Here is a 15593-nt window from a genome sequence, read left to right as displayed (position 1 = left end):
AGCCTAACGTGGCAACGGTATCTCTGGACTAAAATTTTACAAAGCAGACAGTAAAGCTCGAGGGGTTCTCAATCACCCGGGTCCCAGACGGCAGTGACATCCTCGTCCCAGCCACTAGAGCATCAGCCCTGGAGCCTCAGCGAGGGCCCTGTCGTCTCCAGTGACCCAGCAGCCATGCTATGGCAGCGGGAGGCATCTACGGCTTCTGAGACAGGGCGTAGGGGAGGGGGCAAGGGGTCACACTGAAGGCGATTCAACCTCAAAAGCCTGAGCCTCTAAGGCTTTTCCACCCTGTAAGCTGGGAGAGCTGAAAGCAGAAAGGCAGTATGGCTCCTGGCCCCCAGGAGTAAAAGGGCAGCCAGGTCCTGCCAGCCAGATGTAGACACGCCCCCCCCCACCCCCCGGGCAGTGGTGGTGACGGGATCTGTGGGGGCCATTGTCATTTTCTAGCACACTTGCATCATCAGTACCATTTCGAGCCACAAGTTTTGAGCACAAAACTCACTGATGGAACCTTGTACTGCTCCCCTGGGGTCTAGTTTAGGGCCCTACAAGAGATCAGCCCTTGCTGCTAGGGATCAGCCTAACTGTAGAATGAGGGCAAGTATTTGGACACAAAACCACACACTTAGTAAAGCGTTTCTTTATCAACTCTAATAAATTCGTACATTAATGTCATGCAGTGAAAGCAAAAAAAGTCAAAGTGGAGACTGTGACATTCATTATTGTGGTTTTAAAACTTTATTATATTTTAAAATCTGAAAATTGTAAAACACAGTATTCATACAAACACCTGAGGACTGTTCAACTGGGCACAGCATCTTCACACAAACAATTTGAGAGAAGATCAAGTTTAAAATAGAATCTTGTCTTAAAAAGAAATAACATAAATGAACATAAAAAAAAGCACCTTTTAAATCACGTGCCCAGTAAATAATTGGTTTTGTTTATAATGTACATTTGGTTTTCAAAAAGGAAAATGTACATTTTTGCCCCTGGTGAACATTTTATTGGCATTTGTAACAAATGGCTAATACACTTAGCACCGATTCTTATAGCTTATAAATACTACATCAAATGTTATATAAGATAATAAATAATAAAACAGTAACAATGAACATGTTTCTCTTAAAAGTTCTAGTTTTTAAAATAAAGTCTAAAATGACATATCAGAACTAATGTATCTTCTAAAGTTTAGTAGGACAAATGGCTCAGAAAGCAAATGAATTAGGAACATTGCACAAAACAGAGAACTTCCATGTATGGAAACCCTGAAGAGTCAGCTAAGAGGTACTAGTGATGGCAAATGATGTGAGTATTGTAAACAGAATAAAAACATCTCACTAAAAATAGATTATCTTTACCTCTGTGGAAGTACAAAGTGCTATTTTTAAATTCTAAATGAAAAGATTTACTTATGTGTATACTTCATCTATAGAACAAAATATAAATATGGAACAGTATCCTTTTGAACACAATAAAATATATATCTTTTAAGTATTTGGACACAGGCATCTTTACAGAGAGATGTGAGCAATGAATGCCTAGTGAAATGTCCAAGCTTAGGCAAAATATCTAAGTTTTAAAATAAGTACCACTTGCATAAAATAACCATTCTATCTGACAGTTTATCTAAAAACTGGTAAGAATACTTCATGAAAGGTTTATAAGGTTGCTTTTAATCTTAAGTAGGAATATAACATATATAGAAATAATAACAGGAAATTAATTTCTATGGCTTTCCCTTTTGGGAAACTGGTAGCTCATGAACGGAACCTTACAGTAACAAACATTTAGAAAGATGCTATCTATCTATAGTTGCATCTTTAAGTTTTCTTGTAAGAAAAACCCATGGATTTTATTAGAGAACTTGTCAATCTCTAGTATTTTCTCTTTGGGATTCAGCTATTTTTGGTTCTATAGATAAAGATGAACAAAAATTAGAGGTGTTTCTGTTTCCTGTATGAAGTACATTCGTAAACTATAAAATGAAAATAATAAAATGATATGAAGAACAAACTCCCAGTCTGAATATGCCAATAGTAACATGTTAAATGGCTTCTATAATAGTAGACCAGACTGTAATATAGATCTGCAATTCTGGATAGAACATATTTTTAGAGGAACCTTCTACACAGCAAAAACTTCTAAGGGCAAAAAAATGATTTTACACCAAGATGGCACTTGTCTCCCTGAATGAAATCCAAGCTAAACTTACACAAACATGTTTTTAATTGTTAAAGAATTTTTCTTCTTTAAGCATATCAATGTAGTGGCACAACTTCACGGCTGTCCCTAGCTTCAGCCCCATGTACTTTATCATCATGTCACTCTTGAGCAATAGCAGAGCCTTCCCATCAATGTCCTACAGACAGAAGGAAATGACAATTAATTAGTTAATGTGATCACATTTTATCAGAATGGTCATTTCTTCATATACAAGAACATTCTGAGTATACACCTGCTTGCTGAAAACTAAAAAATATACTTTGTACAGTGAAGCATGGTTCGACCATTTATAAATATACTTCGAATTTTAAGAAAACTTAACCTTTTTAAAAAAAATATTTGAGAGAAACAGAGAGACAGCGTGCGCATGCATGCATGCACGAAGTGGGAGGGGGCAGAAGGACACGGAGAGTGAGAAGGGGGGCCTGACTTGGGACTTGTTCCCAGGACTCCCAGGACCCTGGGATCATGACCTGAAACAAAGGCGGACGCTTTACCAACTGAGCCATCCAGGTGCTCCTAACCTAAAATCTTAAATATGTCCTAGGCATCAAACTGCCAATCTTTAAATACTGTGTGGAATAAAATACTGCATATCTATGACAGACTAAAAACTATGAATGATAGAAATGAATTTCAGATGCCTACTAACTTTCTTAGAACAGTTTGGAATCTGAGGATGTCAGCATCCATACAAACTGTACATGTGCTATATGTTGCCTTGATGTTGAAAGCTAATAAATTAGTTGCCTGAAGCCAGTTAGATGCTAAAGACTAATTATTTTCTTGCCATATTGAAAAGGGTATATCAAATATATGGCCACTAATTTTATTAGAAAACACTGTAAAACTATGACTTGATAGTCAAAAGGCACCCTCCTCAAATTCTTTACTAACTGACTGATGTTGAAACATATTACTTGGTTTTCACAAGTTCTGGTTTAACAATAAAACTGTACTGTCTGAAAAGACCTGAAAAACCCCTTATAGTACTGCCTTTGTCAGGCACCTTCTGCACTTTTTCTACTAAGTACAATGAAAATTAGAACTTAAAAAAAAAATTAGCCCATGATGTTACTTTGCAAATGGCATGAGGGGATCAGCATCCTAAATAGTCAATAACCATATAAGGTTGACAGAACCGAGCCAAATAATCAGTTGCTGGATTCACTGGGTATCATATCAAGGAAGACACCTTGTCAGGTTGTTCCTATTTAAATCCAGCCTCTATTGGCTAAGGATCTAACTTTGGGCAAAGTGACCTTTCTCACATATGGAAAATCAGTTGATAGGGCTCCCCCCACACCATGTGTACAACTAACCAGTACCCAACTAAAGGGCCTGCATAGAGGTCATTCAAAAGCATTATGGCAGGGGCACTTGGCTGGCTCAGTCCTACACTATGCGACTCTTAATCTGGGGTGGTTGAGTTCAAGGGCTACTTTGGGTATAGAGATTACTTAAAAAAAAAAAAGAAAGAAAGAAAAGCGCATTATGGCAGGAAAACCAGATCAAAATATACATTACATGTTGCCTGAAAAGATCAGCGATGGGGTTGAGTGTCTGAGGATCTTTATGTTTCAGAAACTCGATCACTTCATCTACGGACCAGGTTGAAGGGTCATCAGGGAAGCCTCGTTTCAGGAAACCTGGGTTAGCTCGAATTGGTGAACTTGTAGCTTCAATGGGGAGAAAAAGACAAATCAAACTTGACCTGACCATTATCCTGAAAGAAGAGATGTTATGTAGGGAGAAATGACCTTGCATCAAGGATGTTGAAGACTATAGGTTAAATAGTGCTACCTGTAATATCTGTCATTTCACACTCACCAAAGTTGGGTGGGATACAATGAGATGAGGCAGCATGGTTGAGGCTCTGGTTTTCCATTAATGTTGGATAAGCCATCATCTCAGGGTTATGTATCAGACTGGGTTCACCTTGTGCCATCATGGCACCAGGTGTTGCTGTGGCAGCACGAGTAGGTGAGAACATGCTGCTGCTATGGGCCCCAGGGCTATGATAGCAGGGCATGGAAGAGGAGCCCTGCACTGGCTCTTTAGATGAGAAATATGGCTGAAATGAATGTGAAGAATAGATGGTGGTAGGTGGCGGACTCTGGCTCAGGTTTGGCTCCTGCTCCTGGAGGAATGACTCTCGATCCTGTTCTGGGGACCCCACCTCTGAACGGTAAGGTGATCCTATAATATTGGGTGGGGAACCACTTGTGGGCCTTTCTACTGGCATAGTTGGGCTATAACTTTCAGGGTAAGAGAATGAAGAAGGAGGCTCCTTTTTTCTCATTTTCTGGAATTTGATCTTTCTGGAAAGCAGGTAACTATAATTTTTGTAGGCATATCCAAGTGGCTTCTGAAATGACACAAACCCAGCATAAACCAACTGTCAGTGAGTAAAAAAGGAAGTAGTAAATGTAAATTTATTTTTCATGTAACACTGTTTTATATTACTAAATATTAATGCTCTACTTTGATTATATGATTTTTTGTTCTTCCTCAACCATACACTTTAACTGAATTTTATATATTGTGGTTTTAAACATAAAAATATTGTCATACATTTCTCAAACTTAAACTTTAGCATTTTCCCAACAAGTTTTAGTCTCCCATCTGCTGCTACAGCAAGAATCAACTGGCGTTGCTAATCACTTAGTTAATAGTTCCTTCTCATTTCTAACTCATTGGCATCTTTAGAAATGAGGGGTCTACTACAGTTGTGAAAATATTTTTATAACACTCACGCGATTTTGCCACAATGCTTTTGCACGAAAACGGTGGATTTTTGAAACTTTTCCATGAATGACATCAAATTTCTTATCCAGGTTTTGAATAGCATCATAGATGACCTATTATAATACAAGCTATTAATAGTTTCTATTTCAAAAGTAACACAACAAAGCAGCCCAATTTTGACTGCCAGAAACAAAGAAAAGTTCTCAAGCTGTCAGAACCAGATCTCTGGTTTTGGTGATGCCAAGCCGAGCCAGCTGAGATAGGGGCCCCAGCCTCCTACTCAACTACTCCATGCCATACAGCCATTTAATGAAGCTCTAAACCAGAAAGTAAACATCCCATCATTCTTAAAGCTACCACATTTATGATGGAGACCTTTTAGATCAACGAAAGAGCTATTTTAGGAAAGAAATCTTCAAATCTGCTAAAAGGCCAAAGAACCTCTTTCCATCTAATCACGGTGTGAATTCACAGGCAATGAGCATTCCACTCTGCAAAGAACAGTGAGCCAAATATAACAGATGTGACTTTTGACTTCAAAGTATTTTGAAATCTGGCAATCAACAACCTTACAAAACCTTCCAGGACATGTCCCCTCGCGGCCAACCAGGTATGTGACTAATAAAACCCAAGAATTCTTCAAATACTCAGAAATTTCAAAATACTCAGAAAAAAATACACTTACACAGGAGGCCAGAACCATTTCCTCATTCATTCACTCAAATAAATAAACATGTACCGAGGGCCTACTTCCTATCAGAATGGCTTTGCTAGGTGCCGGGACTATGGACAGAAAAGGAAAAAAAGGAAACAAGACAACCAACAGTTCCTGCCCTAAGGAGCTCCCCGTGTTAGCTGGGGAGAGATTTCAATAAAGTGATGGGCAGCCTGGAGCCATGGTTTTCAGAGTGTGGTCTCAGACCAGTAGCACGAGTCACCCACCGGCCTGTCGGAAACACATGAGCTCCTGCCCTCCACTTACTGAATTGGGGAACTCCGAGTGGGGGCAGCTGTCTGCCCTCCAGGTGGTTCTGATGCATGATCAAGCAAGACCCTCCAGCCAACAGCACTGAGGTGAACAGTGCAGGCTCTCGGGGAACACAGGGGTGAAAAGACCAGAGTTCTGCTGCTTCTCAGCTGTGTGACCTTGGGCACGTTCCTTAACTTCTCTGTGCTTCAATTTCCTCATGTAGAGAATTGAGATGAGAAATCTCTCCCCCAGTTCCCTTGAGGACAACGTGAGGCGCAGTGGTATGGTTATTAATATTAATGTCATGACAAGAGTACTACACAACCCCTGGTCCAGTAATGCTCAATCATCCAGTAATATTCCTACTATTCTTATGCCTCTGATGGCTCTGACACAGGTAGGAATGGGAGGCTAAGTGTGCGTAGAAGAGCAAGACCTAAGCCAGGCTGGCAGTGGTGGCAGGCTTTTCAATGGAGACGTCTACACTGAGGATTAAAAGACAAGATGGTGTTCACTAGGTAAAGACGCAGGGAAGGGCAGAGAAGGCAGAAGGACAGTAGATTCAAAATTACCCAAACAGAGAGAATACCGGAAGTCAGATGTTTAGCCAGTGCACATAAATGATGTTCAAAGAGCTGGATTTTTAAGGGAAGGAGAGAGAATGCACGACAGGAAGAGAGATGGGAAGCCCAAAGAGGAGGCGGCCTTAAGCTGTGGAGGGTAGGCAGAGCAATGGAGCCAGAGGCAGAAGGTGCAGGAGCGGGCCACTCACAAACGGAGGTGTCCCAGCCCATGGAAGGAGGCTCAGAGGCAGAGCAGTGCCAGCTAACTTAGCCTTAGAGAGGGAGAGGCCCGAAGGCCAGATCCCAGCCCAGTGGCTGGCTGTAGGGCCAGGAATCAGGACATGGAGGGATTTGAGCCTCACTCCCCCCCTCTCCTGAAATAAGCAGCGACGGCTGGGCTGTCTGGAGCTTGAGGGGGACAGAGAGGGAGCTGCCTTGAGCCCTGTGGACAGGCCACAGGGCAGTGGACGGGTCCCAGCAGGGCCCCCTCTGTTTCCCAGCCTGTATAGGGCTGGGGTCTCCCTAAAGAGAACTCTGGGCAAGGACAGAAAAAGAAAAGCTGGAAGTGTGCAGCAACAGGTCTAGCCCGCTGAGGACAGGGGCTGAAGAAAGGAGAGAGCTCACACACTGTAAGAAACGGGGAGGCTCCCTGCTGATCCGTTTCAGAGCTGTGACTTAGGGCCCCCAGCATCTCTCCTCCCCCACGCTCTAGCCCACCACATCTCACACAGTCGCTCAGAGAGAAGGCCCTGGCGGAGCCGTCCCAGCCAGGGGCGTCGTGGATGCTCACGGGAGGCAGGCCAGAGAGGGCCCTGCCTGAAATCAGAACCGTCCCCCCCACTCTGGACATCCTTCCCCAAAGACTTGACCTGTTCCCTCAAAGCCATCCACTTCTGTTCTCAATAAGAGTGATAAAGACTCACGAAAAGATTCTGGACTTAGGCACGGTAGCTCATTTTAATTAACAAACTTTGGATCTTAACATCTATTTTTTAAAAAACAAACTTTCACTACCTCTAGAAGATGCAGCTACCAAATCCTTGATAATTATACTTATCAATCTCTACTGACACGCTAACTTGTACAAAATCTCATAATGATATAAGGTATACTTAAAAAAAATACAATGGTGAGCTGCCATTTTTTTTTGACTGAGATATCTCAGCAATGCATTTAGGCAGCACATATTAAATTTTATCCATATCAGGCAATTTCCTTTAAAGATTTTGTAGGGGAAATTAATTCAATATTGCACAACATGACATACATTTTTTCAGTTAAAGGCTTTTAAAACAAAGCTACCAGATGTACATACTGGTATTTCAAGATTTTCACCTGGAGATGCTACTCTAACCAGAAATTGTTAAAAATCATCACAATGAAGGAATAATCATAATGAATTTGATACAGCAAAATTTCAATTCATTGTATACTTTATATGAGATAACCAGGATTTTAACATAGTATTTCAGAAATCTACATTTGAGAGACAGAACTTCTGTACCTGACAGTGAGTAAGGACATCCAGCACTGTTTTTTGCTGCTCTTCGTTGTAGGAGGTCTCAGACATAACGTTTTCCTGCTAATATTTTAAAAGTTAAATAGTTAATGCTTTACTTTTGTAAGAGCTAAATTGAATCCTAGGAGGAAAAAACACTTTACATTTATTTATTTAAATTTTTATTTTTCACCAACTTTTCAAAGGGGTTCAGAAGTCTTAACCTAAAGCAGAGACAAGGGATCCCTGGGTGGCTCAGTGGTTGAATGGCTGCCTTCGGCTCAGGGCATGATCCTGGAGTTCTGGGATCAAGTCCCACATCCGGCTCCCCATGGGGAGCCTGCTTCTCCCTCTGCCTGTGTCACTGCCTCTCTCTGTGTCTCTCAGGAATAAATAAAATCTTTAAAAAAAGTAGCGACAAAATAAAATAAAACCTCACATTAATATGAGAATGAAAATGATAACTGCTGATTAAGAGAGGAAATAGGAATTTATTATATCAGAAGGACCTAGGTTTTGAGTTTTGTACTGAAAAGGAGTATAAATTGCCCTGAACTTCCTACAACATAAAGAAAAGGGAGGTAAAATGGATAAGTGCTCACTGTCTAATGAAAGGAAGCAAATAAATTCAGTAGAGGCCAATATTTTTTGTGTGAATTTAGAGGAACTCTATAGTATATGAAGAATTTAAACTTTTTTCTTTAAAATGGTTAAGTGTTAATATATTTGGCAAATGGCAATTAACATTACTTACATTATTGATATATGCAGTGTTTGGTTCATATGCATAAAGAACAGTATTATCATCATCATAAGCAGGTATTCGTGTTCTTATCTAAGGAAGATGTATTAACAAATTAAAAGGAAAGATGAAAGACAGAACTGAAAGAGAAACTGAGGACTTCAATTTCACTTTTAAGAAGCTTCAAAAGCCTATTGGGGATATTAAAGGACCTTCGTCCATTGTAAATACTACTACATGAGAAGGTGTACTTGAAAAATTGTCTTCTCATTACCTTAACTACACTTAAGATATAATCTTCCATTGAGGTTATTAACCTCTTGAGTACCTCAGGGCAGAAAGACTAATCTAGTAACCTGACACCAGAACTGCTATAAAAGCAAGTTATTTCTAACCATGAACAAAGAACTGTGTGTGTGTGTGTGTGTGTGTGAGATAGAGAGAGAGAGAGAGAGAGAGAAGCAGAGAGAGAGAAAGAGAGAAAAGCAAATTATTTCTAACCATGAACAGAGAACAAGGTGTGTGTGTGTGTGTGTGTGTGTGTGTGTTACAAAGCTTTTGATTTTTAAATAATCCAACAGTGCCACTCTGTGGACAAAATAGGAAACATTTAAGCACCTATTTTTCCTGATAAATTAATCTCTATCACCTTAAAATATTTTTTTTGGAATAGGATAGGGTATAAATAAATACACAATAAATAGCCTGAAATATTATATTTCATTTAATAATAGCATTCTAAGAATGAATTATAAACTATATGAATAATGTTAAAATAAAGACAGAAGCTATATAGTCTTTGTTTCAAAAAACATAACCAAAATAATATGGAATGGGCTATAGATTAGTTCTTATAAAAATATACTGTATATAGTCTTATGCTTTTCAAACTGCTCCCACATATTTATGTCAGAAAGAAATTCTCAGTAACATTAACTCCAAAGATGAAAAGATACTGGGGCTGATAGAAGTTATGAGAATTGCCAATAGTGTTTAGGTAGCATTAATACCCACATCCTTATTTAAGTAAAGAAATGCTTTTTCTGTTAAGCCGAATTATATACAGTTTAGTAATCTATATTTTCACTCACCTTCAGGAATCAAAAAAAATACTAGGATGTGACAGAATTGTACAATAGCACAACCATTTTGAAAGATTGGCAGATTTTCATAAATTTACATTAACTCTATGAACTAGCAATTCAACTCCTGAGAGAAATGCTAGTATCTGTTCACAAAAAACTTATATATGAATGTTTGTTGAAGCTTTATAGATCACTATCAAAACTTATGAACTTGTTATTTCTGCATTTCATTGAATTAAATTAAATTTAGAAAAGAAACACAGCACAATGAAAAGAACAAAGACAGATTTTTCAATCTGAAATACAAACCACATCAGCTTCACTGGAGCCGCTAGACATCTTTTTTGTGCAACAGCAGCACTCCACTTCCTCTGAGTTGGGCCTATTTATATCTAAGCTTGCTGGAGGACTTATCTGTGAAACTGCCTGGTCACCCAGGGCAGGTAAACCACCTACTCCTGAAAAGCAACACATAAAAAAGTTACTTCACATATTACCATAATAAACTTAATAGGAATATGTCCTCCAAATGCCAACTCAAAGTGAATTGGAGTACTGGCTGAATTTTAGAGAATGACAAAACAATAATACTTCCATTAGTGATTTAGAATAAACCTTTATTCAGGGATGCCTCGGTGGCTCAGTCAGTTGAGCATCTGACTTGGTTTCAGCTCAGGTCACCATCTCAGGGTCATGGGATCAAGCCCTATGTCTTCTTGGGTTTATCTCCCTCTGCCCCTCCCCTGCTCATGCTATTTGTCTCTTTCTCTCTCTCAGATAAATAAATCTTTTTTAAAAAAGATTCTTTCTCCCTCTCCTTCTGCCCCTTCCCAATTACATGCTCTCTCTACTTCCAAACAAAAACAAAAACAAAGAACACCGACCCCCACCAAAAAAAAACCCTTCCAATTTGAGGTGTAGCTTTAAACTGGTTGTTTTATTCTGGTTATAAGACTAATAATAATTAAACTGTTGTGTTTTATACAAAGGAAGCCTACACAGCAATGAGAATGAACTATTGCTATACACGAGGATGAATCTCACAACCATAAAGAAGTGAGTAAAAGACACAAAAGAGAGAACACAGTGTGCAAGTCAGTTGATCCAAAGCTCAAAACAGGCTAAAGTAATCAATGATTGGAGAAGTCTTTCCAAACCAATACCTTTAGAAATACTATAGTCACTTTAACAATGTCCTCATTTCCTATCTTGCTGATAGGCCACCATTTATGTAAGCAGTCCCCAATTTACAGATCTGACAAAGAACACTGCAGAGTAGTCTTGTACCTCTACTTGAACTCTTCAGGAATGAGAATACTGAACTCAAATTTCCCAACTCTAATAGTATTTCCTACAATCTCATCGTACTTCCAACAATTTTTTTATTTTATATATGTAATTTTTCATCAAATATGTTTCACTATAGAAAATACCACAGGGTACAGATATATTAATACCTGTAAAATACAGATTTTACAGCCGACTCTGTGCGGGGCAATGATCTAAGCACTTGATGTGTGTTACCTCATTAAATATTCCTGATAATAACCCTATGTGGCATGCTCTATTGTTACCCCCATTTTTCTTAAGAGAAAGTTGAGGCTAAGTGAGTTTAAATAATTTATGGAGGTCTCATAGCTAGTAAGTGGTGCAGTCTGGCTCCAGAGTCTATGGGCTTGACTTATTCATTATTAAAATCACCTGGAATCCCTTCTCTGACAACAAAATAAAACCCAAACTCCTACTATGGCTTACAAGGTCCTCACACAGTCAGGAGCCTCCACATCCCTCAAGTGAGATCACCTCTTACCACTTGTCCCTTTGCTCTAAACCTAAAATATTTACTATCGGCCTTTTATAGACAACTTACACCACCACCGTTTTAGACTCTTAAAATCAGACAATTCCCTACTGGATTAATGACACTGCAACTAAAACTTGGCTGTACTTAGACATAGATGCAACATTCATTGAGTCCACCACTAGAATCCAGACATTTCTACCTCTGTGGCACATTTACAAATCACCAATCTTGCACTCTTTGAACCTCTCACTCTCATAACCTCTACCCACAATACCCTGCTGGTTCTCATCTAGAAGAACCTATTCAACTTCAAAGCTCAACTCAAGTTCTGTCTCCACAAAGGAAAGGTGCTAAGTCATCCCATCTGGAAGTGGACTGCTTTCCCCAAAGTACCAGAAAGCTCACACAATAATGCTTTTGAGGTAATTGTTACACAAAGGGAAACACCAAATAGCATAAAGACCTCAGGCTTGGGTCAGAATACCTGGGTTTTAGGTCCCAGCTCCTCCACTTACTGGCTGTTTGACTGCTCTGTGCTTTTTTTTTTTTTTTTTTTAATCTGTAATACGGGGATAATAGTACAGACCTCACATGAAGTTATGAGGATTACATTAATTAATACAGTGTCAAGTGCTTAAAAGCATGGCTGGCATAGCAAAGGCACCCACTGTTCACTACCGTTATTTCATCATTTGGGTATTCATAACATCCTCCCAATAGAACTATTTGTCATGGAGCACATGGACAATAAATATTCAGGGTCATAATGTAATTTTCATTTACACTGCCCCTGTACACTGTAGCTATAACAACTATTTCTTTTTTTTCCAAGATTTTATTTATTCATTTGAGAAAGAGAGGGAGAAGCAGATTCCCCTCTGAGTAGGGAGCCAGACATGGGGCTTGATCCCAGGACCTGAGCAAGCCTAAGGCAGATGCCCCTCAACCATTTTTTTGTAAACAAATTTTATTTTATTATTACTTTTTAAAGATTTTATTTATTCATGAGACACACAGAGAGTGGCAGATATATAGAGGGAGAATCAGGCTCCTTGCAGGGAGCCATATGTGGGACTCAATCCCAGGACCCCAGGATCACAACCTGAGCCAAAGGCACTCAACCACCCAGGTGCCCCTGTAAACAAATTTTAAATACCAGAACATAATGCAAAAAACCGGGCTTTAAAAAATACTTGAATCCAAATTCAAACTGCAAAATTTGCTATTTTGCTCCAAGCAGGTATTTAACCTCCCTGTGCCTCAATTTCTTAACTCATTAAGTTAGAATAATATCTACTTCACAGGAATATGTAAGACTAAATGACATAGTTAAGCACAGAGTATCATGTCTGGTTCACAGCAGGCACAGCATCAATTTTAGTTCCTTTCCATTCTTTACATAAGATAGTTTCTGCAAAGCTTTCTTAGAGCCCAATCATGCCTGGATTACGCAAAATTAATTAATATAATTCATTAAACTCAAAATCTTGCAAAACGAGTTTACTTAAAATGAAGCTCATTTATATTTTATGATAGAAAACCTAAACTCTTGATAATGAACGTAAGAACAAGAAACCATCTCGTTTTTAAAAAGACGTTTTTTAGACATTAAAGGCATTTCAAAGGCATTTATCAAAAGTCATTTGAATATTCTGCTTCCAAAGTTGCAAAGCATTCACTGGCCATCAATTGATCGAAAATATGAAGGATGAAAACAGCGTTTTTCACCAGAAAACCACTGCAAAATATACACAGCAAAAACAGGGCAAACTACAACACCCAATTAAAAAAATAAATCCTGTGTCAATACACTGGAACAATCATTTTCTAAAAATCCTGTCCAAACTCTCAAAACGAGCCTTTCCTGTGTCCATATCAAACTTAAGCGACCCCAAAGTTACCAGACATAAGATAAAGCTGCGCAGACTGTATCCCAAAGCCCGGCACTGAATCGAGCCCATGCCCTGTTTTTATAAAACACCGTGCAGAAAAGCTGCTTATAATACCACGATTTGTTAACATTAAGTAGTTTAAAACCCTAAAACAGTCCGAATTTGGGGAGGGCCAGGTAGAGGGAGGAAGCGATCTTTAACCAAGTTACCAAACGATCGTGCTCAACTCACATCTTTATTTTCTTTCGCCTCGTTTACGTATTTACAATAAACCAGTAAGAATGAACAGTCACAGATCAAACGAGGTTACCAACAAAGCCTCAAAAATCTACGTTTCAATCTCAAAAACATGTTTTACCGAATCAGCTCTCTAGTTCATCAATTCTTTTTTTAAAGATTTATTTATTCGTGACGGGCCGAGACCCAGGCAGCGGGAGAAGCGGGCTCGCTGCAGGGAGCCCGAACGCGGGACTCCCTCCCGGAACCCCGGGATCACGCCCTGAGCCGAACCCCTGAGCCACCGAGCCACCGAGCCACCGAGGCGTTCCAGTTCATTAAATTCTTTCAACTCAAAATTCTATATAAAGTTTGGGTAGTTTCTCGCCCCACCCCACCCCCCGCCTCCGCTGAGGAAAAGAAAGGACGAGAGAGGATTTACTTGTCTCAGAAAGTCAGCACAGTACTCAAAAAATGGCCAAATCTCCAAAGCTCCTAGGCGCCGGCTTCCCGGGACAGGCGGCGGAAACCACCCTGAACCACCCCTCAGAGCGCTACCGAAATTAAAGCCGGAGACTCACGCCTTCCGACGAGCGAGTCCTTTCACTTCGCTTGAGGCAAGTCTGGTCCCGCCCCGCCCCCCACGCCGCCCCGCCCCCCACACCGCCCCGCTCCCCACGCCGCCCCGCCCCCACCCGGCCCGCTCCCCACGCCGCCCCGGAGCTCCCCAACCGTTAAGCCAAATCGTATTTCAACGGATTTTCGCGCACACCGAGACAAGAAAGTTCAAGGGCAGGGGCAGTGCCGCTAACAGACCTGTTCCTGCATCATGGCTTGACGCACCGGCCTCCGGAGAGGACGCAACACCAGTAGACGAATCCAGCCTTCTGGAGCGACAACGGCCAAAAACCGTTACCTCTACCACAGATTCAAAAGCTATCCTCCTACCGGAAGTCGGGTTCTGTCACGCGATGCCTCCACCTCGAAGACACCGGAAGTTCCGGAACTATCGCGCGCACCAGGGAGCACGCGGCACTCAGGTTCCAATACGTGCGGCTCTTAACCTATCCCGCGGGCGCCTGCGCAATGGTTGGGGAGTGGGACGTTGCTAGGCAGATAGCCGAGGGGCGGGGCTTTGCTTCCTACCCCGCGACCGGCAGTGCCCACCTCCGAGCGTCGGTAGCTGGGCGTTTCCGTTCGCAAAAGCTGGTGGGATTGAGACCCGGCACTAGACCATGTGCGCGAGCTTCCAATGCTGAGAGGCGCTTCTGCGGCTGCGCGGGGACGCCAGCGCATGCGCGCGCGTGATTCTTCCAGCGCTGAAGACGCTTTGTGGAGAAAGCCGAGTGAGGCTGGTGGGCACGTGGCCTCACTACTGTCATTGGTTGGTTTTTTTGAAAAAAAATTTTTTTTAAATGTAATTTTGTCCCTACCCTTCCCGCCACAGATGTCAACTCTTGGCACTATCCTAGGTGTTCACGTCATTGCTAGAATTCAAAGGAGCAATGGGGACGGGGCCTTAGTTGTGGAGGTTTGGTACAAGCGGGGAAAGTTATTTTATTTTTTTTAAAGATTTTATTTACCTATTCATAAGAGAGACACACACAGAGAGAGGCAGAGACACAGGCAGAGAGAGAAGCAGGCTCCACGCAGGGAGCCCGATGTGGGACTCGATCCCAGGTCTCCAGGGTCACGCCCTGGGCCGAAGGCAGGTGCTAAACCGCTGGGCCACCGGGGCTGCCCCGGGGAAAGTTATTTTAAAAAGTTGTTACCTCATGGAGAGGTAACACAGACCCGAGAGCCAGATTTACTGGGCTGAACCCCAGCCCCAACAGTTAGCCACTCC

The 15593-nt window shown here is 41.1% G+C and overlaps 1 protein-coding gene across 9 annotated transcripts; it reads right to left on the bottom strand.

Moving 5' to 3' along the window:
- Positions 1–718: 718 nt before the first annotated feature.
- Positions 719–15023, bottom strand: SCML1 (Scm polycomb group protein like 1). 9 transcript variants are annotated; one of them, XM_072744099.1, is made up of 8 exons: positions 14564–15023; positions 10145–10293; positions 8763–8843; positions 8015–8092; positions 4986–5090; positions 4060–4597; positions 3757–3908; positions 719–2365 (listed from the first exon to the last, which is right to left on the bottom strand). In XM_072744099.1, the coding sequence occupies exons 2-8, from the start codon at positions 10172–10174 to the stop codon at positions 2231–2233; spliced, it is 1119 nt and encodes a 372-aa protein (XP_072600200.1). In that variant the 5' UTR covers positions 10175–10293; positions 14564–15023; the 3' UTR covers positions 719–2230. The 9 variants fall into 9 exon arrangements, with proteins under 9 accessions (XP_072600200.1, XP_025853290.1, XP_072600202.1 ...); XM_025997505.2 differs by lacking the exon at positions 8763–8843 and having other exon boundaries at positions 14564–15016; XM_072744101.1 differs by lacking the exons at positions 8763–8843; positions 14564–15023 and adding an exon at positions 14329–14390.
- Positions 15024–15593: the final 570 nt, after the last annotated feature.

The sequence above is a fragment of the Vulpes vulpes genome, chromosome X (genome assembly GCF_048418805.1).
Source record: "Vulpes vulpes isolate BD-2025 chromosome X, VulVul3, whole genome shotgun sequence".
Lineage (NCBI taxonomy): Eukaryota > Metazoa > Chordata > Mammalia > Carnivora > Canidae > Vulpes > Vulpes vulpes.
The sequence above is the reverse complement of the archived record's forward strand: the minus strand, read 5'-3'. Positions and strand labels throughout refer to the sequence as shown.

Bases quoted from the DNA above. Each gene is read 5' to 3' on its own strand.
- SCML1 (XM_025997503.2), bottom strand. From the start codon at position 10,309: ATGTGTTGCTTTTCAGGAGTAGGTGGTTTACCTGCCCTGGGTGACCAG. The intron at 4,598-4,985 runs GTGAGTGTTATA...GTGTCATTTCAG, and splicing joins AAGCATTGTGGCAAAATCGC to AAGCCACTTGGATATGCCTA. The intron at 2,366-3,756 runs GTAATGTATATT...TTCTGTCTGTAG, and splicing joins CTGATCTTTTCAGGCAACAT to GACATTGATGGGAAGGCTCT.